Genomic DNA, 26,640 nt, shown 5'->3' with positions numbered 1-26,640 from the left:
TGAGATGAGTGTGGAAGAGTCTGGGGACCTCATGGAACTCAACACAAGGGGAGTGCAGGGAGGTTTTTCAGCCAGTTCCCTGTGTGCAGCTGGTACTGAGGAAATGCATGTATCCATCTAACCAGGCAGGAGAAGCAAAGAACCCCCAGAGTCGCCTTCCTCTTGGAAATATTTTTATTGGTTCTGAGATAACAGGGCTGAGGCGAGCTGGAACGGGCACAGAGCTAAGGAAGGTGGTAAGAGGCTCTGCCCTGGGGCAGACATGCTGTGTGGGCCCCCCCACCCCAGCCAGCGGCGGCTGGGTCCGTGGCACTCGGCGCCCGGCCTGACCTCTGCCGGCCTGGCATGGTGGCCTCCTCGTTGGCGGGCGCCCCCCCTTTCCAGTTGCAGGAGTCGTGAGTCTTTTTCACAGTGCGGAGGGGTGGGGGTCCGGGGTGGGCACCTCCCCGGGGTGCAGGCAGGCCCCGTCCGCCAGTACATCCTGGGCTCTGGGCAGCGGCGGCGGCGGCGGCGGCGGCGGCGGCGGCGGCAGGGTGAGGCGAGCTCATGCTCTTCGTCTCCCGCCCCGCGGAGCTTGGCGGTCCTGGAGGGGCCCTGGCGGCCTCAGCGGGACATCATCCGGACAAACTCTGCGGTGCGGGAGGGGCGGGGGGACGGGCGCGGGTGGGGAGAAAGCAGCAGTCAGGGTCCAGGACACTGCCCCCCACCTTCCTCAGATCGATGCCTCCCTCCCCGTCTGTGACCACCGCCTCTGACCGGTGCTGGTCCCCTGTGTCCATCCGGCATTTTTTTTTTTTGGTCTCGCCCACCACGTGGCATGCAGGATCTTAGTTCCCCGACCAGGGATTGAATCCAGGCTCCCTGCAGTGGGAGCATGGAATCCTAGCCACCCGGATCGCCAGGGAAGTCCCCATCTTCCAACCCCTCTTCTTTGCAGCAGCCAGCAGGATCTTTCTATCTGTAGATGTGACCCCTTTGAAACCTCTCCCAGTCCCCACAGGACAATGGGCACAACCCCAAGGCCTTCCTGTTCTGGCCCCAGCTGACAGCTCCAGCCTCACCTGTAACTACACACCCCGCACCACGAATCCCAGATCCGGGTGTCAGCACTTCAGATGGAGCTGACTCCCTGCTCCTCTCCCCGTCTTAGCTTTCCTGCAACCCGTCCTGCTCCCTTCTCTTTTAACTAGACTTTGTGTTTTAGAGCAGTTTTAGGTTCACACCAAAAGTGAGCAGGAAGTCCAGATTTTTCCATCTACCCCCTGCCTCTACACACACACACACACACACACACACACTCACAGAGCCTCCTCCATCACCAACATCCCCGAGCAGAGTAGGATGTTGCTTATAGATGAACCTATGCTGACTCATCATTATTACCCCATGTCCATGGTTACATTAGGATTTATTCTTGGTGTTGGAGACTCTCTGTGTGTGCATGTGCTAAGTCGCTTCAGTCGTGTCCAACTCTGTATGACCCTATGGACTGTAGTCCCCCAGGCTTCTCTGTCCATGAGGATTCTCCAGGCAAGAATACTGGAGTGGGTTGCCATGCCCTCCTCCAGGGGATCTTCCCCAACCAGGGATCGAACCTGCGTCTCTGAGTCTCCTGCATTAGCAAGCAGGTTCTTTACCACTAGCACCACCTGGGAAGGCCTGGAGGCTCTGTGGGTTTGGACAAATGTCATGTATCCCTATTATAGTATCACACAGAATAGTTTTACTTGCCTAAAAATCCTCTGTGTTCCCCCTATTCATCCCTCCTGCCATGAGCAACTCCCGGCAACCACTGATCTTTGCACTGTCTCCGGTCTCCATAGTTTTGCCCTTCCCTGAATGTCATATTGTTGGAATCACAGAGTACGCAACCTTTTCAGATTTTCTTTCGCTTACTGTGCTTTTAAGTTTCTTCCATGTCTTTTCATCACCAGATAGCACTTTTCTTTTACAGTGCTGCATAATATTCCATTGCCTGGGTATACCATGGTTTTATTTATGTATTCACCTAGTGAAGGGCATATTGGTTGTTTCCAAATTTTGGCAATTATAAGTACATCTGTTTGTAGGTTTTCGTGTAGATATGAATTTTCAATTCCATGGGGCAAATATCTCTTCCTTCTTTTTCACCTGGTGACTCCTACTTGTCTCTTAGGGCTCTGCTTACTTACAGCCTCCTCCAGGAAGTCTTCCTTAATCCTTGCCACTTTGGCAAAGGTGCCCCCACTGTATGCAACAGCCTGCTGTACTTCCCCCATAATGGCATGGACTATACTGTCGGCTTCTCTTTTCCTTGCTGGTCATGGCCTCCTCAAGGTGGGGATCAAGTCTTGGCACACAGCTGGTGTACAACACATGCAGGTAGAATGAATGGGAGATACTGGGCTTTCAGGAAAGAGCTGTCATCTGTGGGGGTTACTACCTGGACACGGGGTACCTGAAATGTTCAGCTCTGGTGGTAGCCCAGCCTTTGGTAGCCAAGCCTCTCCACTGCTACACTCTCCTGACCTAAAAGATCAAGATGAAGATCTGGGACCTTGAAGGCCCCAGAAAAGGCCTCGCAGCCTTTGGGTTCTGGACGTATTCACAGTCTAGCTCATGTTTATCTTGCCTTTCTGCTCAGCACGCAAGTTTATGGAGTGTAGAATCAGTGTTTTGCGGTGTTTTTTTCCCCCTGTATCCCATGGTGCCTCGGATGGTGTCATGGACAGTGTAATGTATGGAATGGCTGAGATTCTAGGCCTTGAGTTTATGACCCAGCACTGCTTCTCTGTAAGAGAAGCAAGTCATATCACTTCTTTGAGGCTCAGTTTACTCAATTGTAACGTGAGGTAATAATTGTGCAGTCCCTGGAGTCATTGTAAAATTAAATGGGATAATACAGGTACAGTTACTTAGTACAGTGACTGGTGCATGATAAATGTTCAGTTCAGGTCAGTCGCTCAGTCGTGCCTGACTCTTTGCGACCGCATGGGCTGCAGCACGCCAGGCTTCCCTGTCCTTCACCAACTCCTGGAGCTTGCTCAAACTCATGTCCATTGAGTCGGTGATGTCATCCAACCACCTCATCCTCTGGCATCCCCTTCTCCTCCTGCCTTCAACCTTTCCCAGCATCAGGATCTTTTCCAATGAGTCATTTCTTCACATCACGTGCTCAAAGTATTGGAGTTTCAGTTTTAGCATCAGTCCTTCCAATGAATATTCAGGACTGATCTCCTTTAGGATGGACTGGTTGGATCTCCTTACAGTCCAAGGGACTCTCAAGAGTCTTCTCCAACACCACAGTTCAAAAGCATCAATTCTTTGGCACTCCGCTTTCTTTGTGATCCAACTCTCATATCCATATGTGACTACTGGAAAATCCATAGCTTTGAATAGATGGACCTTTATAGGCAATGTCTCTGCTTTTTAATATGCTGTCTAGGTTGGTCATAGATTTTCTTCCAAGGAACAAGCGTCTTTTAATTTCATGGCTACAGTAACCATCTGCAGTGATTTTGGAACCCAAGAAAAGAAAGTCTGTCACTGTTTCCATTGTTTCCACATCTATTTGCCATGAAGTGATAGGACCGGATGCCATGATCTTCGTTTTTTGAATGTTGAATTTTAAGCCAACGTTTTCACTCTCCTCTTTCACTTTCATCAAGAGGCTCTTTAGTTTCTGCCATAAGGATGGCATCATCTGTGTATCTGAGGTTGTGGATAATTCTCCTGGAAATCTTGATTCCAGCTTGAACTTTATCCAGCCTGGCATTTCGCATGATGTACTCTGCTTAGAAGTTAAATAAACAGGGTGACAATATACAGCCTTGATGTACTGTTTCCCCAATTTGGAACCAATCTCTTGTTCCATGTCCAGCTCTAACTGTTGCTCCTTGACCTGCATACAGATTTCTCAGGAGGCAGGTCAGGTGGTCTGGTGTTCCCATCTCTTTAAGAATTTTTCAGTTTGTTGTAATCCACACAGTCAAAGGCTTTGGCATAGTCAATAAAGCAGAAATAGATGTTTTTCTGGAACTCTTTTGCTTTTTCCATGATCCAACAGATGTTGGCAATTTGATCTCTGGTTCCTCTGCCTTTTCTAAATCCAGCTTGAACATCTAGAAGTTCATGGTTCATCTACTATTGAAGCCTGGCTTGGAGAATTTTGAGCATTACTTTGCTAGTGTGTTGAGATGAGTGTAATTGTGTGGTAGTTTGAGCATTCTTTGGCATTATCTTTCTTTGGGATTGGAATGAAAACTGACCTTTTCCAGTCCTGTGGCCACTGCTGAGTTTTCCAGATTTGCTAGCATATTGAATGCAGCACTTTCACAGCATCATCTTTCAGGATTTGAAATAGCTCAACTGGAATTCCATCACCCCCACTAGTTTTGTTCATAGTGATGCTTCTTAAGGCCCACTTGACTTCACACACCAGGATGTCTGGCTCTAAGTGAATGATCACACCATTGTGGTTATCTGGGGCATGGAGACCTTTTTTGAATAGTTCTTCTGTGTATTCTTGCCACTTCTTCTTAATATCTCTTGCTTCTGTTAGTATCTAACAGAACATGTGCCCATCTTTGCATCAAATGTTCCCTTGGGATCTCTAATTTTCTTTAAGAGATCTCTAGTGTTTCCTGTTCTATTATTTTCCTATATTTCTTTGCATTGATCACTGAGAAAAGCGTTCTTATCTCTCCTTGCTATTCTCTGGAACTCTGCATTCAAATGGGTGTATCTTTCCTTTTCTCCTTTGCCTTTTTGCTTCTCTTTTCTCAACTATTTGTAAGGCCTCCTCAGACAACCATTTTACTTTTTTGCATTTCTTTTTCTTGAGAATGGTCTTGATCACTACCTCCTATACAATGTCACGAACCTCTGTCCATAGTTCTTCAGGCACTCTGTCTATCTGATCTAATCCCTTGAATCTATTTGTCACTTCCACTATATAATCGTAAGGGATCTGATTTACATCATACCTGAATGGTCTAGTGGTTTACCCTACTTTCTTCAATGTAAGTCTGAATTTTGCAATAAGGAGTTCATGACCTGAGCCACAGTCAGCTCCCAGTCTTGTTTTTGCTGACTGCATAGAGCATGTGCAGTTAGAGATGATCACTAATTATGATTATTACTATTTTAAAAACACTTTTACTGAGCATTCACTATCTATCAGGTACTGAGTTCTGTGAGAATCTCAGAGATAAAGAAAGTAGGGTTCCTCTTTTCTCCGAAAGTTCAGAATTCAGTGGAGATATAACTAGCACTTAGGGGCCGGTGTGAAGAACGAGGGTAAGCCTGAGGTGCTCTGAAAGCCCAGAAAAGAGGAAGCTCAGTCTGGGGACCGAGGGAAGTGGCCCCACTGCTGGGTCTTAAAGATGGAATAGACTTTAACCCCAGGGAAGAATAGAATACAGGCATCCTGACGAAAAGAATAGTGTAATCAAATGAGAGCTTGGCAGGCTTTCGGATCACCTGGGGGTTTAAGGCGGCGTGTGAGTGAAGGAATGGCGAAAGCCGTGGCCAGAGAGGCGAGTCGTGGACAGATGTTAAGGGGTCCGAGTGTCAGGTTGAGGAATGTGGTGCTCAGAAAATACCTCCATGGATGGATACAGGAGAAGGTGGGCCAATAGACATGGAACACGGTGGGTGCGGGCAGAGGGACAGGAGTGGATAGATGGATGACTAGATGGATACAGATGGGGAAAGGACTGTGCACACAACTGACAGACCCATGGAAGTACGGGTGGAGATACAGACGGATGGGTAGAGAATAAATGGGTGAATGAAGGTTGGGAACTGCAGATGCATGGATAGACGGGAGGGGGTATACGGGTAGATGGAGGCACGGGTGAATGTTCAGAATGAATAGATGCCTGGATGGGTAGGTAAGGCCATAGGTAAACGATTCTATGGATAATGATCTGGAGATCCGTTAGCGGATAAATAGGCACCTGGACAGAAAAAGAGACAGATGGATGAACACATGGAAAGAGAGGTCTGGAAAGATGGATGGATGAGTGGGTGTAGGAATAGACGATGGATTAGGGGGGTGGAAGGATGGAAGGGTAAGGGGATGGCAAGTTGGGGCGGGTTGATGACCGCATGGTGGACCCACATGTGGAGGGATGCTCTCTGTGGATGCCCACTCCTGTCTTGGTTCTTCTTCCACTCTCAAGACCCACCTACCTTCAAAGTCCACTCGTCCATCCCCATTGAGGTCCACATCCCGGATAATCTCTTCTATGTCTCGGTGTCCCACCTGATGACCCAGGAGTTTCCTCATGGCCTCTCGTAACTCACTGGTGCTTATCTCCCCATCACCGTTGGTGTCAAACTAGAGAGGGCACGGAGGAGGAAAGAGTAGCTACAACAGGAAGACTGTCAGAAGCAGATCCCAAGGTTGAACCCCTTCTTCAGCATCATTGTCCCCCCCCAGCCCTTCCCCAGAGCGCCTCTCTGTCCAAGCTTCTTCCCCTGGGGTGGGATCCAGAGGTCCAGTTTCCTTTCAGGTTGGGAATTCTAACAAGTCCCCCTGCCCCTGCCTGTCCGCTGTCCACCACTTACCTCTCGGAAAGCATCTCGCAGTTCCTTTACTCCAATCATATCTGCTGTTTCCGCCAGGAGTTTAGGTCCCATTAGCTCCACAAAGTCATCAAAATCCACGTGGCCACCCACTGGGGACAGAGGAACAGGCTGGGTCATCCATCTAACCACCACCCACCTCCAACTAGACAACCGACCGGGGAAGCTGTCAGCCCTCCCCTGACCTTCCCAGCGACAGGCCGAGGGTAAAAGCAGAGGCCGAATGAGGACAGAGAAGAGACCACGGACAGGGGGGTTATCACAAAAGAGCTCAGAGGAGTAGCCGGGGGCTAACTAAGGGAACAAGTCAGGAACTGGACAAGCGTACACAGGGGAGAAAGAAACATGAGGTCACAGAGATAGGCAAAGAATTTCAGAGCAGGAGAGAGACAGAGACAAACATGCAGAAAGGCAGAGAGGGGAGCAGGAGTCGTGAGCGCCTGGCCCGCGTGCCCACTTGCCCCCCTCTCTCCCTCACTGTGCAAGTGGAACTCACCTTCCAACCAGCCTTCAGAGGGTGGAAATACAGGAGACCTGCCCCCGGGGCCTGCTCACAACACTTTCAGCCAGTGACTGAGCTTGGGGGATAAATACCCAGCCCGAGAGATAGCTCCATGGTGGGCCTTCGACACCAGCACCCTGAGCTCCATCACCCACAGTGGCAGCTCCTCGAGTGCCTTCTCCCTTGGCGCCCTGTCTTCACCCTCCTGCCTCCCTAATCTCTATAGACTCTGTCCTTCCCCTTCTAAGTAAACTCCACACTCAAACCGTTGTCTCCTGGTCTGCTCCTGGGAGGACCCAAAGGGAGACAGAGAAAAACATAATAATGATAGTGTCCTCTGTTCAACTCTTACTGAGTGCTAGGTATCGATTATTGGGCTGTTCAGAATATTACAGCCCAACAGTGTCTAGGGACTTCTTTCCTGGTGGTCCAGTGGTTGGGAGTCCCGCCGGCCAATACAGGGGACACGATCCCTGGTCTGGGAAGGTCCCACCTGCCATGGGGCCACTGAGCCCGTGCACCACAACTGCTGAAGCTCGCACTCTAGAGCCCATGCTCTGCACAAGAGAAGCCACCGCGATGAGAAGCCCACACATCGTAACCAGAAAGTAGCCCCTGCTAAAGGCAACTGGAGAGAGTCCGCGCGTAGCAACAAAGACCCAACACAGCCAAAATAAATTAATTAATTTAAAAAAATAAAATATGTCCCCTAAAGAGAAACAGGCTCACGGATACAGAAAACAAACCAGCAGTCACCAGTGAGGAGAAGGGGGGTTGGGGGAAGGGCAACATAGAGGCTGGGGATTAAGAGACGTCAGCTACTCTGTGTAAAATCAAAAAGCCACGGGGATATATTGTGCAGCACAGGGAACAAAGCCAACATTTTACAATAACTTTAAATACAGTCTAATCTGTAAAAACTTTGAATCCCTATGTTGTACACCTGAAACGAATATAATACTATAAATCAACCATAAGGTGAAGGTGAAGTCGTTCAGTCGTGTCTGACTCTTTGCGACCCCACAGGCTGTAGCCTACCAGGCTCTTCCATCCATGGGATTTTCCAGGCAAGAGTACTGGAGTGGGTTGCCATTTCCTTCTCCAAACAAAGATACTTCAACTCAAAAAAAAAAAAAAAAAAAGAAATGCCCAGAATAGGCAAATCTGCTTAGACAAAATGTAGATTAGTGGTTGTCCAGGGCTGGGGAGGGACTTGGGGGTGATGGCAAAGTGGTATAGGACTTCTTTGGTGGAGGGGGCATGAAAATATTTTAAAGTTGATTGGGGTGATGGTTGCGCAACTCTGAATATACTAAAAGACACTGAATTTTATCCTTTAATTCCCCAACCAGGGATCAAACCCATGCCCCCTGCAGTGTGGATAAGAGTCCTAACCACTGGACCACCACAGAAGTCCCTGAAGGGAATGCTTTAAGTGAGTCACCTGTATGATATATGAATTATATCTCAATAAAGCTGTTTCCTCCAAAAATAAATGAATAAATAAGCCAAGAAAAATAATAAATAAATAAGCAAACATACCCCCAGTTAACTCCCCATTCCACCCCTCATTTTACAGGTGAAGAAACTGAGGTACAGGGAGGGTAAGCGGTTTGCCTGCAGGTCACAGAGCTAGGAAGAAGGGGGAGCTCAGAACTTGAACCCCGGCAGAGGACAGCGAGGGCGAGGTCCGGGAGGGAACGGGGTGCCTGGCAGCGGGACTCACGGTTCATGTTGATCTGCTGAGACAGCTCGATGAGCTCCATCTCGGTGGGCATGTAGCCCATGGTGCGCATACAGTTACCCAGGTCCCGGCAGTTGATGTAGCCATCCTTGTCCTTGTCAAATTCTCTGAAGGCCTCCCTGAGCTCTGGGGAAGAGAAGGAAGGTGGACGTGGTGCGGAAGGAGGACCAGCAGAGCCTCCAGGGTAGAGGCGGCCCCGAGGGGCCCATCGACTCATGCATTCCTCCAACGCCGGCTCCCCAGAGGATGCCCAGCCCTGCACCACACCCTGTTCGCAGGAGGCAGAGACGTCTCTGGCCCTCTTCCCACCCACCTCCCTCCCCTCATCTTCCTGGATGGCTGAGGAACACCCTCCGCTAAGAGGCCAGGTCTCACCTTCAATCTCCTCTGGCCGCAGAGATCTGTCCTGAAACAAAAGAACATGTGCCATTAGCAGCCGGGAGCGGCCCGGAAGTCATCCAGTGCCCAGCTGAGGGCCATCCCAGTGGCAGCAGGCACTGGCTGAGGGTGATGGGCAGCAGCGGAGGTGTGCCTGGACCATGTCCTGGAGGGGAAAAGTGCAGCCCCACCTGTCCCACACACATGGGAGAGGTCAGGGAGCCAGAAGCCCCTTCCAACCTGGGCCCAGAACCTCTGCATCCATAACCCCTTAGTCCAGACACAAATATGTGGTCAGGGAGCAGAGCTGATCTGGAGGCCAAAACCTGTAAATAAAATAGGGTTATTGGGAGGATCCCAACAGGCAGTAGAGGACTCTACCCAGTGAAACCAGGAGCTTCCCCAGTGGCTCAGCTGGTAAAGAACCCGCCTGCCAGTGCAGGGACACGAGACGCTGGTTCAGTCCTTGGATCGGGAAGATCCCCTGGAGAAGGAAATGGCAACCCATTCCAATATTCTTGCCTGGAAAATTCTACGGTCAGCGGAGCCTGGAGGGCTACAGTCCATGCGATCGCAAAGAGTCGGACACGATTGAGCGTGCACACACACACACCCAAGAAAACCAGGAAGAGTGGGGGAGAAGGGGGGCTGAGGGGGGCAATGGGAGAAGCAAGAGGCTGGGAGAAAGAAAGCAGGGTCCAGACAGGCGCGCAAGAGGGAGGACAAGAAGGGGCAGAGGGAGTGGAGGCAGGACTAGGGCTGCGCCCTGCTTCCTGGGCACGGCCCCACCTTCTCCAGTTGGGCCCCCATCGCAGACCTCGCCCCGTCACAGGACACAGCACAGGACCCTGGGGGCTGCCAGTGCCTCTGGCGGCTGCCAGGGTCCAAGGCACACGTCTCCAGCCTCAAGCAGTGCCCAGGTCTCCTTGGGGAGTCAAGGAAGTCCCAGGGTGAGGCATCCGAACAGATGGCAGAGAAGTCTCCAAAGAGCGGGCCCAGAGGGAGCAGGGGGCAGGCTCCGGCTGGTGACGTGCCAGCTGCCCCAGGCCTGCCCAGGAGGGAAACAGACTGGCATGAAATGGATGCGGTGCCCAGCTGGAGATGCTTAGAAGGCTCCAAAACTGGTCCATGGTGCTCATCCTGCCCATATGTCACAGCTCCCTGCCCAAAGGGGCAGGGTGTACCCGCCCTGAGGAAGCGCACACCAGGCGTGAGTAAACCAGTCAGGGACACAGACATGTGGGCATGCCATAGCTGTGCACACAGGCTCTCCTAGCCCCCTGGGCCATGGCAGGTGAGAGGTTGCTGCCCACCTGCTCCGAACTGGCCCCAGGGCAAGGGATCCCAGTGCCAGAAAACCCAGGAATCTTCTAGAAAGGGGCTGTTGAGCAACATTTTGCAGGACCACCAGCTGCACAGGAAGGACTCGGCTCTTGGAAGGGGCCATACATGGCAGGACCATGCTGAGAGTGTGCATGAGCTTGGCACAAGTAGTGTGCAGGCTCCCAGGGCCTGCCAGCAGCATTTCTGGCTGAAGCTGCCTGTCTCTGTGAGATGACTGGAAGGACTTCCACTTAAAAAGCCTGTCACCATGCACAGGGAGGGGTTGTCACTCTTCTCTAACGCCTGCCCATTCCTACCTCTATCACCCACTAGCTATTCTTAGTCAGACTGGGATCTTGAGTGACCACAAAGGGTGCTTTTCACAATGCTCCCCGTAAGAGAAAGCGTCAGCAAGAATACGCATGTACCCACATGCAGGGCATGCTCACTGGGACAGGCGACAAGTCCCTTCCCACCCTGCAGCCTCTCACATCTCCAGGATCAGCTCTGCAGCCCCCTCTCTGCTTCTTGTAAACCCAGAACCAGGGTGCAGAAAAGCCAATACCCATTCATGTGCCTGTGGCCGGAGCTGGTCCAGCTGAGTCCTGGTGGCTGGTCCCTGAATCACACGCTCCCCAGGGCAGAGTGGCAGGGGATGTGGGGCAGAGCCAGGGATGCTCACTGACATGACAGGGAAACCATGAACACCAATTCAGGGAGTCAGGTGGGAACAGAGCCCACCACAGCCCTCACTCCCCAGCTTATGCAGTTGAGGGATGAATTTGGCCTCTAAAGTCAGATGGACTCAAGGACAAAGCCCGGATCTGCTGCTTCCTAGATGTAGGACCATGGACAGGTCACTTCCACTGTATGAGCCACAGATTCCTCATCTGTAAAATGGGTTAATACCAGAAACTACCTTACAGGGTCTTTGTTAGCATCTGTGAGGCAAGATACATAAAGTGTTTAGCAGGTGGCATTCAATAAACCCCGGAGAAGGAAATGACAATCCACTCCAGTATTCTTCCCTGGGAAATACCATGGACAGAGGAGCCTGGCGGGCTACAGTCCATCAGGTCGCAAAAGTTGGACACAACTTAGCAACTCAACCACCACCATTCAATAAACCTACCGATGTTTGAATCTGTAACATCATCAATACCCTCCTCTCTGTGACTGTTCAGATATGTACAAGAGGCCCTCCAAGGCAGTGGCCACATGTGACTATTTAAATTGGAATTGGAATCAGAGAAAATTAATAATCCACTTCCTCAGTTGCACTAGCCACATTTCAAGAGCTAGTGGCTACTGGAGAGGGCCGTACTAATTGGAAAAAAATGTTTCTATCATCATAGAAAGTTCTAGTGGTTGGTGCTGTGTATTCAGTACTGTTGTTCAGAACACAGGGGGCCCCTGACGCAGGCTCCCTGAGTCTGAATCCTACCACTAATGCCCACCAGCTGTTACTGTGAATATGTTACATGCTCCAACTCAATTTCTTCATCTGCAGATGAGGAGGATAATAGTACCTACCTCTTGGGGTTGCTCTGAGGCTTAAGCACCAAAGCACTGAGCACAGTGCCTGCATATATTAAGTGCTCAAAAAAAAAAAACCAACCCAAACCCCAAACAATACCATAGCTGCTATTATTATTTTTTTGCTGGTGGATGTGGACTCACCAGGGCTCTGCAGCCATAAGTGGGAAATTCTGGGGGTCAGGTTCACAAGTTGAGGGTGTGAGGTGCATCTGCAGGGGGATGCACACCGCTGTGTACAGAGCCCCTTTTCTTCTCAGCACCTCCTTCCTCATGCCCCGTGAAGCCAAGTCGAATGCGGCTCCACCAGGGCCAACTTACGTACAGGCTGCCTGTTCTCCGCGAAGCCCTTACGCAGGAAGATGCAGGCTGGGCCCAGCAGGTTGTGCATGACCGCGCAGTTCTGAGCCAGCATCAGGAGTGGTCCGGGGAGCTCGCTGCTGGCCGCCAGGCCCTCCTCGCTTGTCTGCACCACCGTGTAGCTGGTCTCCTCCTGGCGCATCTTCAGCCAGCACCAAGCAAATACAAAACAGAGGCAAGGTGTCACCTCTCTGGCCTAGCTGAGTCCTCCGGGCCCCAGCCTGGCTCCCGGTCCTAGAAGGGGCCCTTCTCAAGAGAAGACCTTGAGAGGCAAACACCAGGGTGCAAAGAGCCCTCAGGATGCACGGGGGGCAGGCGGCAAACTGGTCCAACGGTCGGAGTCCCGGATCTTTGGCCAAAACGGATGCTGCAGGGAGAGCTGGGTGTGATACCCACTGTGTAGCACACCTGCACACACACACACACATGTGCACAGAAACACATCCTTGTGTGCAAACAGAAGCTCAGAGAGGAGCAGGCAGAGGGAGGCTTCTGTTCATTCAGGGAATAATGTCTTTTCCTAAGATGCTCCCAACATCCCAGCACAATCCTCGGGGCTAAGCTCCCCAACAGACCTCTGATCCTACCCCTGCTGGAACCCACTGGAGGGTAGTGTGGACCATCAGAGCTGGCAGCAGAGCGTGGGCTCAGCTAGTCTGCGAGACCGGAGGTTGCCGACACAGAGGCCACGGCAAACAGAAATAAAGCAGGCAGGTGTGAGAGGCGGGGCCTGGGGTAAGATGGATGCTCTGGGTCCTCTCTGAAGGGACAGCACGACGTAACTCCAGCCTGGTGTTGCCAGACCTTCCGATTTAAAGCACTGGGTGGGCTAAACAAAGCACTTCTGTCGGTCAGCTTCCACCCAGCTTGTGGCCTCAAGACTAGACGCTGTCTCCCATAAGCAATCCTCCTCGTCCCTCCCGCCTTTGCTGGCTCCGTGCCTGGTCCAGGGACCTCTGGAGGCTGAGGCAGGGGCCCTCTGTGCTGACCAAATATAGCCGTGCTCCCTGGCCCCAGCCAACCCATCCTCCTCCCTGATGGTTCCCATGCAGCTATAAAAAGTCAGCACTGCCCACAGACCGTCCCCTTAGGACAACAGCAGCGTCCAGACACAACATTCTCTCCTAGCCCAGCCTCCCCGCCAGGATGCCCAGCATCCCCCTAAGTCAGGGTGGTCTGCTTTCAGCCCCCAGCTCGGATGCCTCCACCCCCAGAGTGAGGAGCTGGAGCCAAACCTTCCAAGGAAAGAGCAGTGAAAACTTAGAGGGCTGCCTCTGTCCGAGGACCTCAGAGTTGCATGTTCTACACATCCATTCTGCTACATTCATTCTCTTCCTGCCAGTTTCCTCCAGCTCCAAGAAGGTCACACTCAGGAGAAGATGCTAAGACCTAAGGGGTAGCCTGTCCTCCCAGGTGGACAAGCAGAGCAGTCTCCCATATCTCACCCTGTCCTCATGCTCCTTCTCCTCAAAGCCCCACAGTGTGGGGCTGCAGTCTAGACTCTTGTCCAACTTCTAAGCTTCTTCCAGGCCTAGAGAGGAAGAAGCAACATTCTGTTCCTCTAAGGGCAAGCAGCCACACAGACCCAAGGTACGGGACCTCAGTGCAAGGCCTGAGTCCAGGGAGTGCAATAAGGGTCACCCTGGGTAGTCTTAGAACTTGCGGGGTGATCAGGGTCCATTCTGGCTTGATGACCAAAAGAGGTTCAGAGCCTTGGCCATACTCACACAGGCTACAGGGACCTGGCTAGAGCGAGGGCAGGACCAGAGAGACCTTCTGGACAGAGGGAGCCAGGGAGTCAACTGTGGTTAAGCCCCAGGAAGTAATCTCAGGAGATTTTTTCAGAGAATCAGCCTTTTTGTTTCTGGCTGACTCTCACTCACTTGGCTCAGATGAGCACACCCAGGAGGAGGAGGCAGCAGGCGGCAGGGAACTCAGAAAGGAGCTTAAGTATAACTGGCTTTGGACTCAGACAGTCTTGGGGACAAATTCTGGCTCTGCCACTTGCTCCTGTGTGACCTTGGGCAGGTCACTTCACCTCTCTGGGCTCTGGTTTCCTTCTCTGTCCAATGGGAGATGATCAGGGCCACTCACAGGATTCTGTGAGAGGCAAATGAGCCGCTGCGCAGTGCCTAGAGCATGGCAAGAGCCGAATATGTGGAGTTGCCATGGTGATGACAATGATGATGGCGATGACGATGACGATGATGATGCAACTTGAGAGATGCTGGGCGCCAGAAGGCATTCACTTCTGGCTGCAGAAGAAGTGGGAGAATATTTGCCAATCAGGAAAGAAGTGAGGAGGACAGAGAAAAATTTGCTCCCACGAAGCAAGAACCAGCGATGGCTGGGGAATTTCCACTGAATCTCTTGATCTTAACCCAGTCTGGCACCCAGTTTGCCCCGGGAGGCAGCTGTTCTTCCCTGGCCAGTGATGGTACCTGACAGCCCAGTCCTGCCCAGCTCAGAGCCTGGAAGAGGCCACCTCTCTCCATCACCAATTCCCAGTCACCACACAGGAAGCCAAGTGGTCAGTGGCCTATGGGATGACAATGTTTCCTGGCACCAAGGGGACATCTCTTGAGTGTGGCAGGGCAACAGGAGGAACCAGCACGCCTCCTGAACTAACAGCTTTCTAACAACACAAGCTAGCCAAGACTGTGCTCCCTCTCACCGAAGGTATTCACAGAAGGAGGAGTTGAGTGAGGAAGCGCTGGATGTGGTGGGAGAGGGCATTGCCCAGTGAGTGGAAATTTGGACTAAGATGACCTGTAAGGTCAGGTTCACGAATCTATGAATAACAGCTCTGACAGCAGGAGAAAGAGAGAGAGGCAAAATTAAAAACAAAACCCTTGCTCTAGATTCATACAGATCAGGGTTTACACCTCAGCCCGGCTCCCAGTCAGCGGTGGCATCTCAAGAACACTCTTATCTTTGAGTCTTGTTCCTTTCTCTAGAAAGTCGGCAAGAGAACCACTAGGTGGAAAAGAGCAAATGAGATAACAGATGTTGGAGATCTTGTAGATGTTCAGGAAAAAGCAATGTTTACTATTATTTTTTTTAAAAAATGAAACTGATATAATACCTATTATGATCTTTTGCCTTATTCCGTGGACTCAAAACCTCTCCTATTTCCTTTTCCTCATCCCCCTTCTCAGAAAATTTATGATTATGATTGTGATGATATGATTTTATGATTGCGAATCATAAAATTATGATTATGATGCTATTAACACTAGGTAACATATACTGAGTACTGCATCCCAGGCAGTGATCCCAGCTCTTTCTTTAGGCCCCACAATCACCTTAGGAGGTAGATGTTAGGATTTCCACTTGATAGACAAGGGAACTGAGACCCAGCAGGGGTCAAATAACTTATCCAAGGTCACATGGCTAGAAAGAGGAGACCTAAGGAGTCTGAGTCATGGGTGGGGTAGGACAGAAGGACAGCTCTTGTTCTTTGAGTTCACCTCTTGAAGGTCTGGACAGAACTCAGGGAAAGGGCATTCGCCCGAAGGTCCTCTAGGCTAATTCAGATCCATTTCTACTTCTCTGCAACAGTGTGGAGGCCACGTCTGATGCAAAGAACTCTCCTTTAAGATGACAGATGACTGGGGGTGGGGGATGTGCACAGAAGAAACAGTCAACCCTAGGAAAGATCCAAGGAACAGCGAAGATTAAAAGGAATTTGATGTGAGCAGCTTAGCTAAATGAGGAAGATGAGCAGAAAAGCTTGAAATGTCCTAAATTGAGAGGCTGTCAAACTAACAGAGGGGGTAGGAACGGGTTGGGGGTGGAGGAGCCATTAGCTAACCTGAGACCTTGGATAAGTCACTTAACCTGAGTGGCAATCAAGTTCCTCCTCTGGAAAATTAAAGAATTGGAGGAAACCATCCCTCATATTTCTTCTTCCTTTACAAAATATCTGTGGATTTCTTCTATGGCCTGACTACAGAGGGCCAGAAATACAGGCAGAGCCCACCTAAAGCAACATCCTACAGATGTAAGCCCAGGCTTGCAGGAAAGATGCTTTGAAGGTGATTCTTTGCTTTCCAAAAGGGATTCTTGCAAAAGGATATTATCCTGGTGTATAAGCAATGCACCCACTACAGAACGCAACTGACAGACACCTTTGCTGTATACTCCATTTCTGGATGGAAACAACCCTGGGACCCTGAGCCAGACTGGCTCTATTTGTGAGTCTCTGACCTGACTCAATTCTCAAGGGTAGAAGGGGATGTCCGTCTTGTTTCCTCTCAGTAACAATTGGATCTACTTCAAACCGCACAACTCTGAAGACCTTAGAGACCACCAGAGAGGGTCAGAGTCCCTCAGAGGAGATTAACGAACCCCTTCTCCACCACTGGGAAAGAACCAGCAGCCGCAGGGTCAAAGTCCAGCTTAACCCTCCTCTCATTCTGCATATCCCGAGGCATTCTGTCCATGCACATCCTAAGGACCCTACCTGGTTTCTTTCCTAAATCTTATGCAAATTCCCAAACACAGGCCCCCATGCAGCTCTAAGTCCCAACTTCAGCTCAGAGCCCCGGGACACAGACGACTGTGATAGGAGGGAATGCAGAGGCAGGAACGGGGAAGCGGCCCAAGATAGAACCCACAGGAAGGGAAGCGAGCTTCAGACGTCCACCCTCTCCGCCCCCAACCTCTGGGACAGGTGGCAGGATGCCCGAATCTCCCACCCCAGGTCTTAAGAACTCCAGAAACATACCTTCCTTGAGAGATTTCTCAGTGGAGACTTGACACAGTTGCCCATCCTAAGCTGAGGCAGCCTCTTTCAGGATCCCTGGGTCCATGAAGGAGGCTCCCGGGGGCTAAGAGACCTGAGTCCCGGTCCCTGCCAACCCCAGCCTCCCTCTGCCTGCGCCGTGCTTCCTCCAAGACCGGCTGAGCCCTCTCTCCTGCGCGCGTGCTCTCTTACTCGTCTGCCTGTTCCTGCTCCCTGATTTTTTTTTTTTTTTTGTGGATTGTGTGTGTGTTCGTGTGTGTGTGGGTTTAACTTTCTGGACACTTTCTTAAGGAGATGAAGGCAGGAGGGAAGAGTGCAGGCACAGAGAAAATCGCCTGGAGAGCTGATGGCAGAGTGCAGCCGAGCTGGAGAAGGCTGCGGGATCATCTACATGAGATTACAGCCGAGTCCTCTCCCGGTTCACTCCCCTTCCCTCGGCCCCTCCCCTCCCGCTGTCAAATCTGCAGGGAGATTGCCTCGGGGAGGGGAGCCCAGAATGGCAGCTGCAGCTGGGAATTAGGCCAGCAGACCCAGAAGGGGAAGCAGGCTAGTTTGGGTCCCCAAATCCACGGGGCCTCGCAGCTCCCAACCTTGTGTGTGCTGTCTCTCTCTCTCTCCCTCTCCCTCTCCCTCTCTCTCTCTCTCTCTCTCTCTCTCTCACACACACACACACACACACACACCCCCAAGGACGAACAGGCATCTTAATCACCCCCCCGGCCATCGCAGCTAGATTGAGAGATGGCGGCTCCAGTCGAGGCCCTGGAGATCTTATGACGACTCTCCATCATGCTCCATTTTTCACACTTGCCTCCCCACTGAAATGGGATGAGGCTTTGGGGCTGGAAGCACAGTTGAGCCAACAGCAGGTCCTTCCGCTGATTCCCTTCACCGTGTGCGGTCTTTCCGACCCAGGGGAAATCAAGAGCCGGCCCTGAGGGGGTCCTAACCGAGGCAGTGCTGGCCCAGCAGGCGTGAGCGAGCGAGGGCGACGAACCTTCTCCCAAACCCTCTGCCTGACCCTGATAGACCGTCTTTCATCGGCTCCCTCGGGGCGCAGAGCAGAGAGGGCGCCCTTTGCAAAGGGGTCGTCACAGTCCCACGAATGGAACTTCTTAGGTAGCCGGCACATCCTCGTCCCTCCGGGTTCCAGCTTTGACGTGAATTCATCTCAAGCCTCAGATGTCACCATCGAGACCTACAGCCCGGAGCCAGATGACCCAGGAGAGTCTGTGTCCACGTTTCCCTGCACCCCTGCTTTTCTCAGCAGGGGGCACCAGAGACAGGCTGGGACGCCAAGCTCCTTCCGGGCCCTGATGCAAAAACCCTTCACAAACCACTCTAAGAGTTTCAGTCCAGAGAGGGTCCTTTCACAGGATTTTTTTTGGGGGGGGGGGGTCCAGTTTTGGGTGGCTGATCAGAGCTCCCGTTAGGGATAGATGGGTGGGGACGCTGACCAGAAGCTGCCACAGGCCAGCTCCCAGGAGACTGGGAAGGCAGGTCCCTGGGTGGCTCTTGACAAATGGAATGGCTTAATCAGGGGTCATTCAGCAGCCCGTTTGGCCTCCAGACGGGGATATGGAGGAGGAGGGGCACCCCCTGAGGACACAGGAGAAGCCTGGGGTGGGGGAGAGGTTGTTGACGTCTAAAGGGTAAGAAAGGGGAGTGAAGATACTTGGGGGAGGGGGAGCTGGTATGGGAAGAGCCAACAAAAATGCCTTCTTCAAAGACCTGTTTCTTGGAAGCAAACCGTGAAGGCAGGGTTGTGAGAAGAGCAATAAATCAGATGAAAGGGAAGGGTCTGGAGGTCTAGGATGAGTCCTGGCTCTGCCAGCTTCTGAACACTCACCTGGCAGGGCTCAGTTCCCTCACCTGGTTATAAGATGTGCGTGACACAGAACAGGTACTAGAATGAGGAATTATTAACATGGATGGAGGAAGTAGCATTTGTCCCATGTGCTTGGCTCTGGGAATGTGGTAGGAACAAGATACATACAGTCCCTGTTTTTAGATTTGATTCCTGGGTCAGGAAGTTCCCCTGGAGAAGGGAATGGCAACTCACTCCAGTAACCTCACCGGGCAAATTCCATGGACAGAGCAGCCTGGAGGGTTACAGTCCGTGGGGTCACAAAGAGTCGGACACGGCTGAGCAACTAACACTTTCACTTTCACTGCTTGCAGGGAGCTTACATTCTAGCAGGAGGGCAGGAGATACTAAAGAGCTATCAACTTACTGAGTCACAGTTCAGGTCAGTGCCATGAAGGGGAAACACAAACACTCTGAGAGTGTGAGCCAGAGGGATCTTAGTGTTGGGGGAGCAGGAAAGACTTGCACACAAAATCTAGAGTCTTGCAGACTCTTTTGAAAAGCTAGGGCTTACCACAGACCCCAGAGGGGAGATGAGTTAGGCTCCAGGTAAGGTACAAACCAAATTCATATGAGCTAAATGGATGGATATATGAAAAGACTGGACAGGGTGAAGCAGGTGCGTTCTCAGTGCTGGCTGCAGACTAGAATTACCAGGGAACTTCCCCGAAGATGGTGATGGAATAGGTGTAGGTGAGCCCCGGGCACCGGTGTTGTTTAATACTCCAGGTAATTCTAACCTCCAGCCAGTGTTGAGAACCACTGATCTAGAGGTAAAGAGTTCAGCATGCGGAGTTGGACAGACTTGAGTTCAAATCTTGCCCTGCTGCCTACCAACCATGTGACCTTGAAGACTTGTTCATCTTTCTGAGCCTCGGTTTCTTTATTTATAAAACAGGTACTCTAATAACCTTTCCCTGGTAGGACTTATGAGGAGTTAATGAGATCACGCCTGCAAAGGGCTTGGCACAGTGCCCAGCACCTAGAAGGTGCCCCTTTCCCTGCCCAGCAGCCTTGGTCTAGCAGGGACCCCACTAGGTCAGACCTGGTGACTCCTGCCCCCTGCAGGCCAGTCCTGGGCACAGCACCCATTTGTCAACCTTGGGATATGCTTCTGTCCTTGGAGACAGGAGACAGGACTTCTCCCGCTATGGAAAAATCCACCTAATTTGAAGAAATACCACCCTTCTTTAGCAGAGGGGGTGCCGAAAGTAGCCTGGGGGCTTAACAGAAGAAAGGGATTCGGGATTCAAACCCAGAGCTCGCTTAAGCTATTTTAGGTTGGACAGATGGGGTGGTGGTGGTTCTGCATGACAGGAGTAGCTACTGATCTTGACGAGGAAGATGGCTTGACCTTCCGCAGAAAATTTTATAAAGGGCTGAATGGTGGAGGCTTCCTTAAGGAGCAAAGCCCCATCGCATGGCCCCCACCTTCCCATCCCTATGCACTGTGGCAGCAGGCCTGGGCCTTCGGAAGCCACACTTAGAGTTCTGGAATGGGATAATAGGATCAGAGGGATGAGAAGGATAAACCCATTGCTGATTATTCCTGATTAGGAGGGAGGGTGGCTTTGAGCCCTGAGCAGTCCTAACGCCAGCATTTGAACTTGGGATGGCAGCCCAGTGTTAAGACACTTGGGGAAAGCTGGGTTGTAACCTGAGAGGTGCTTTGTGGACGCTTCTGACAAACAGGGAACACACTTCTGTGACTTTCTACCAGTCGGTACGGTGTGGCACTGGCAGACTTGAGAGAGACACAGCATGTCACAAGTCCTGCCTTTTACTTTCTCTGTGACCTTTAGTCAACCTACTTTCCCTCTCTTGAGCCTGTCTCTTCGTCTCTAAAATGAGGGGAGATGATGCTACATTTCACAGTTTGCTATGGAGATAAGATTATGAGAAGATGCTTTGTCCATTGTTTACTGAGCTCTAAACAGAGATCTAAAGTGCCAATGTTGCTTCTGGAAAACCTACAAACACCAAGACACTCGTATCATCTATGCTGCTGCTAAGTCACTTCAGTCATGTCCGACTCTGTGCGACCCCATAGATGGCAGCCCACTAGGCTCCTCTGTCCCTGGGATTCTCCAGGCAAGAACACTGGAGTGGGCTGCCATTTCCTTCTCCAATGCATGAAAGTGAAAAGTGAAAGTGAAGTCGCTCAGTCGTGCCTGACTCTTAGTGACCCCATGGACTGCAGCCTACCAGGCTCCTCCGTCCATGGGATTTTCCAGGCAAGAGTACTGGAGTGGGTTGCCATTGCTTTCTCCCGTATCATCTATAATCTATGTCAACCACAAATGGGCCTTCTCTTCCCCTTTCCCAGGCCCCAGAGAAAGGCCACAGGGGCTCCCAGAACTCTAAGAGAGCAGTAGGAAGTGACCTGACTGGGAAGGAGTAAGTAATACACCCAAGCTGTCATCTTAGGCACACAGGCCTAGTGCACTTGAATCTGTTAGGACCCAAATTGTCATGGTCTGTCTCCCTCATCTTAACTATGGGAACTAAGAAACTCTAAAGTCCAGAGGCTAGAGATACCCATCATTCATTCATTCATACGTTAAATATCTTTGATCCTGTTATGCACGAAGCAGTTTAGGAACTGGGCTGGCCTGCTCAAATCAGAAGACAGGTCCCTATAGTTAGAGAAAGGGGAGGGATGGGATGGATCTATGGGTTTTATTCATATTTGCCTCCTCTAAAGAGGTGTTTCTTCCCAAACTTAAAATAAGGAACAGAAAGACTCTTCTTTGGGTAGCTTTCTGGACTTCCGTGATGGTTCAATGGTTAAGACTGTGTGGTTCGTATTGCAGGGGGTGCAGGTTCGATCCCTGGTAAGGGAACTAAAGTCGCACATGCTGCACAGCCGAAAAAAATTTTTTAATTAATTTTCCAAGACCCAATGCCAAGAGTTGCCTGTTTTGAGTTACTTTCTGATACCACAACTTCTCTCTAGGCAGTTAGGTGGTGCGCCGTTAGCTGGCCACAAAGAGGATACCAGGGAAGGTCCTTGGTTGTTCAGCTCCTTCCTTTAGCGGCCTTCCTCACTTGGCTCAGAGACAGCTTTCAGACTACGTTATGCAGGCCCTCATTTTGACAATCATTCTATTAATAATAATAATAACAATAACATGAATGAAGCCTGAGCCTTTTTCCAGCACCCACTCTAAGCCAGGCCATTTGGCATCCTTACCCTTATATAACCCTCATAAGAGTTCCGCAAGGTAGTTTGTTGTTGTTGTTGTGGTCAGTCTCATTTCTGAATGAAGAAACCCAGACCAGAGAGAGAAAATAACAGGCCCAAGGTCACAGCAGTGGGAAGTGACATTGCTGGAGTAGGAATCTTCAGCTCTAGCTCCCAAATCACCATCCCATGCCTTAGCCTCAAAACCACATGCTCTCCCTGCAGGCAGTAAGGACGCTCTGTGAGGTCACTGGGAGAACCCTAATTCCTGTTCCCCCTAGTGAGGGAGTCTATCTTGATACCCTCAGTGTCACTTTGGCCCCTGGCCCTCCCTGACTCTGTTACAAATGGAAGCAAGTTCTGACACAGCCCTTGGTAGTGAGTCAACAACAACAATAACAACATCCACAGACCCTTGCTCTAGGCCAAGCTCTGTATATATCTTCATATTCCCTTTAATTCCCCCCACCCCACCCCCCGCCCTGCCAAACCCATTGAGATACTGTGTGTGTGTGTGTGTGTGTGTGTGTTCAGTCATGTCTGACTCTTTGGGACCCTATGGATTGTAATCTGCCAGACTCCTCTGTTCATGGAATTTTCCAGGCAAGAATACTGGAGTAGGTTGTCATTTCCTTCTCCAGGGGATCTTCCCGACCCAGAGATTGAACCTGAGTTTCCTGCATTGGCACATGGGTTCTTTACCACTGCACCACCTGAGATACTATGATTATCCCAAATATGCAGATAAGGAAACAGGTTTACTGAGGTTAAGCGATTCACCAAAGGTTAAAAAAAAAAAAGAACTTGGGAGACATGAAAAATATATTTCCCCAGGGCTATATTTTGCCCAAAGCGGATCCTATCTGAAAGTTTCTATATTCTGAACCTCATTTCCCTTCTCTTGGTTCTGACCTAAGGACAGAAATCTCCATGTAGAGAGAAGGGACAGAAAGACTAATTCTTGCAGGAGACTGGAGACTCTGACACAAAGTCCCAGGCTGGGTTTTGTTGTTGTCACTGTCGTTGGAGCAGATGTCTTAGAGCCATCAGCAAGAAGCCCAGACTGGATGTGCCCAGCTTTAAAGAGAAAGTCGGCAGCTCCAGAGGCAAGAGCTTCCAGGGGGAGGTAGTAAATATTTGATGGGACCTTCCAGCTCCTCCTGACTCAGGTGACCCTGGTGACATTTCAGAACACTGGACTGGAGAACAGCCTTCATTTCATGACTGAGAAAGTAGAAGAAAGAAAAGCACATGAGCTGACATGCTCTGTGCTCACAAAGGGCCCAGGCAGGCAAATTCTGCAAGGCTGGAAAGAAAGGGCTCCTTTTCTAGGAACGAAGTCGGATCACTGGCAAACTAAATAATCAGAAAGTGTGTGATCCTCAGTGACCTACCCTTCCAAGCTTCTAGACTGCTAATCTCCAAAACAGTCAGGACCCCGCTACCCTCTCTACTTTCATCTCCATAGTGCCCAGCAAACATCTGGACAAAGCAGGTGATCAAAAGATATTTGATAAATGCAACCGACAGTTGTCACCGATTCAACTGGCACGGTATCCCTTTCGCAAGCCAGCCCACTCCTGCCCTAACACCTGACACCCCCTCAGTCATACTGTCACAGCTCTGCGTCCACATCTCTACTCTGGAGAAACTGCTTCCAACTGCCTCAACTAACGAGGGCTCCTGGCAGGAACAAAGCCAGACTGCTGCCCTATCACACCACCACCGCAGCCCCGCGCAACCCGAGCCTACGTGCAGCCGCCTTCATGTCAGACCTCCACCGGCATCAGCCGCAGCGGAGTAGTATTTTGAAAAGGAACTGTGCACATCTGAAGCAAAACACACACGGCCTCCTTGGAGTTCTGATCCAGCCTGGCAAGCCAGGAGCTTGAAACGGCTTCTTTACGCTACATCCCAGCAGAGAAACGCACAGGCCCGCCCCCACCCTCCATCCCCCACACACACCATATGCAAACACCCTGATCACATCTATGCATTAAGCCCCTCCTCAGCTGCCGCAGAACGGTGTCCACGCCGTGCCAAAGTGTTCGACTTAATTATGGACTTGGAGCTAGACAAAATCCTGGCTTCGCTAGGGAGTTCACAGGTCCCTTTCTGCTGAACCTCTCCCCAGCACCACGGCCTCAAATTGTAGATCTGGATTATGACTACGGGGCCATTTCTAAAGGGCAGGTACCCAGCTGCTTGGGGCTCTTGAGAGAAAAGAAACAAAATGAGCCACTCGTGACCCCTTAGCGACCTTTCTGACCCTAGAATGCACATTAACTCAGACTAGGGATCTCTGGGTGTTCTTCCACGTCCCACAACTCGACAACTGCCCGCTGCCATCCTTGTGGCATTCCTAGATGACAACCTCCTTGAAATACCCTCAAAGTTCCAGTTTGAGCCATAGTTCTTACAGCCCTCCATGTCTACCCACACACTTCTCTTTTCTCATTTTCTTTTAGTTCTCCTAACTTTTCCCAGGTCTTTGGGGCCACCACAGGCAATGGCTAGGGTCCCTCATCGCCTGACAAGGCTGTGTACCCCAAAGTCCCCTCTCTTGACCCCCAGACTCCATGCTCATTCATTGGTCTTCTCGGTCAGAGGCCAAAAGAGTGGGTTTGGGGCCACCTGCTCGGAGCACCCTTCCTTGACCCCTGCAAATTTCCAGGCGGTTTGTGGAGGTCGCTCCTTTCCAAGACTGGCCCGTTCTGGCAGGTGGAGGGAGTCTAAGCGGTGGCGCCTGGCCCGGAAGAGGCCCGGAGCGTGGACAGCGCACAGGGTGCTGAATCAGGCACGGGGGAGGAGAAGGCGCGCGGACTAGGGCGCCAAGCGGCGGGAGGACCAGAGGAGCGTGACCTGGGGGCCGCGGGCAGCGGGAGGAGGGCTGTGGGCGCGCAGTCGCGGCAGGGTCCCGAGCGCCTCTCCAGGGAGCGGGTGGGAGGCGCGGCCCTTACCTGGCCGAAGGCGGAGCTGAGCATGGGGCGCAGCTGGTGGAGGAACGGGTCTGCCTCGGACGCGGCGGCTGGAGCAGAGTCCCCGCGACCCGGGGCTCGCAGTGAGCCCCGGAGGCCGAGCGCCGGGGACAGACCCCGTTCCTCCCCATCCCGCCCGCGGGCCGGCGGCAACGGCGACGGCGGCGAAGGTCGGGACGCCGCGGCCGGCAGCGCCTCCCGGGGCCTGCAGTGCGCCTGGGGGAGCCCGCGCCGGCTCCCCCGCGCGCCCTCCTCTCGCGGCGCCGGCCGGCACAGGGGCCTCCGCGAACTGGGGTCCCCGGACGGCGACGGCGTGCCAGGGCAGGGGCCGGGCAGCCGGCGACTGGGCAGCACTGGCTCCCGGGCAGGGCCGTGGCGGGGGGCCCGGCTGCCCCCGCTCGCCGCCGCCGCCGCCGCCTTCAGCAGAGACGTCTTGGACTCGCTTTTGGCGATGTGCGAGCTCATCGCGGCGGGGCCCGCGCTCGCATGGCCCGGCGGGGGCGGCGCGGTGCGGCGCGGCGCTGGGCCCCCGGCCGGTAGAGAGCGGGGCGCCCGGCGGGAGCCGAGCCCGAGGACGCGCTGGAGGCGGGCGCCGTCCCCCGGCCGCTTAAATGCGGCCCCGTCGCCGCCGCCCATGTGACAGCGCAGCCTCTACGCCCGGAGCCCCGAGCTCCCCGGCGGCTGGCGGTGCGAATCTTGGGGGGGCCGCCGGCTGTCCCCGAAGAGTCCACCCCCGGCTCCCCGGCGGCCCAGGTACCGCCGCGCCCCGCCCCTTGCCCCGCCCCGCGCTCGAGGAGCCCCGCTTCCGGGCGGCCCCTGGCGGCGGAGGGGGCGCTGCGGCGCGGAGTCGCACGCGCGAGGGAAGGGGCTTGGCGACGGGCCCCCGAAGACGCCCAGACTTGGTGGCGCCGGCAGTGCCCGGGAGCACGCCCGGAGGTTCCCAAATAACCCACAACCGCTGGAACCTCCAGAAATGCTGGAGGGTGCACTGTCCAGGGGATACAACTTTCGAAAAGATGACGAGAGGAGTAAACTCGAGACCCAAGGAGGATGAAGGCAGGCTGTGTATGACACCGCCACCCCGAATCCCGGAGCCAGAATGGCTTGGAAGGACACTGCTGGAAGGAACGGCTCCCCTCTATGGGGGCTTCACTCATTCCCAGTACCCTGGAATGGGACCAGGATGACAGTTCTCAGAACCGAAGAGAAGCCAGGTGGCACCTTCATAACCTGGACTTTGCAGGGTCTGGTGATGCTCAAGTCTCAGGTAGGACCCATCTGCTGCCCCTCCAGCTCTTGTCCTCCTCCTGCCCTCTTGCCCGTATAGATGGTAAAGAAATTTCTGCTCTTGGTAGGCAGGCAGGAAGACCCGTAGGCCTGGTTTGCATCTCAGACCCCAGCTCTGCCACTTACCATCTGGGTATCTTAGGCAAGTGTCATCAGCCTCTCTC

At 52.4% G+C, this 26,640-nt stretch overlaps 1 protein-coding gene across 3 annotated transcripts; it reads right to left on the bottom strand.

Moving 5' to 3' along the window:
* Positions 1–156: 156 nt before the first annotated feature.
* On the bottom strand, positions 157–26,640 carry CABP1 (calcium binding protein 1). 3 transcript variants are annotated; one of them, XM_069558196.1, is made up of 7 exons: positions 26,603–26,640; positions 12,379–12,555; positions 9,192–9,222; positions 8,799–8,942; positions 6,553–6,662; positions 6,175–6,322; positions 157–629 (listed from the first exon to the last, which is right to left on the bottom strand). In XM_069558196.1, exons 1-7 carry the CDS (start codon positions 26,603–26,605, stop codon positions 604–606), a joined length of 639 nt encoding a protein of 212 aa, XP_069414297.1. In that variant the 5' UTR covers positions 26,606–26,640; the 3' UTR covers positions 157–603. The 3 variants fall into 3 exon arrangements, with proteins under 3 accessions (XP_069414297.1, XP_069414296.1, XP_069414295.1); XM_069558195.1 differs by lacking the exon at positions 26,603–26,640 and adding an exon at positions 17,143–17,307; XM_069558194.1 differs by lacking the exons at positions 12,379–12,555; positions 26,603–26,640 and adding an exon at positions 25,172–25,957.

The sequence above is a fragment of the Ovis canadensis genome, chromosome 17 (genome assembly GCF_042477335.2).
Source record: "Ovis canadensis isolate MfBH-ARS-UI-01 breed Bighorn chromosome 17, ARS-UI_OviCan_v2, whole genome shotgun sequence".
NCBI lineage: Eukaryota > Metazoa > Chordata > Mammalia > Artiodactyla > Bovidae > Ovis > Ovis canadensis.
Note: the sequence above shows the minus strand (reverse complement) of the source record. Positions and strands in the feature narration are given on the sequence as shown.

Bases quoted from the DNA above. Each gene is read 5' to 3' on its own strand.
- CABP1 (XM_069558194.1), bottom strand. From the start codon at position 25,825: ATGGGCGGCGGCGACGGGGCCGCATTTAAGCGGCCGGGGGACGGCGCC. The intron at 8,943-9,191 runs GTGAGACCTGGC...TCTCTTCCCCAG, and splicing joins GCGGCCAGAGGAGATTGAAG to AGCTCAGGGAGGCCTTCAGA. The intron at 630-6,174 runs GTAGGTGGGTCT...CCCGCACCGCAG, and splicing joins TGGACGAGTGGACTTTGAAG to AGTTTGTCCGGATGATGTCC.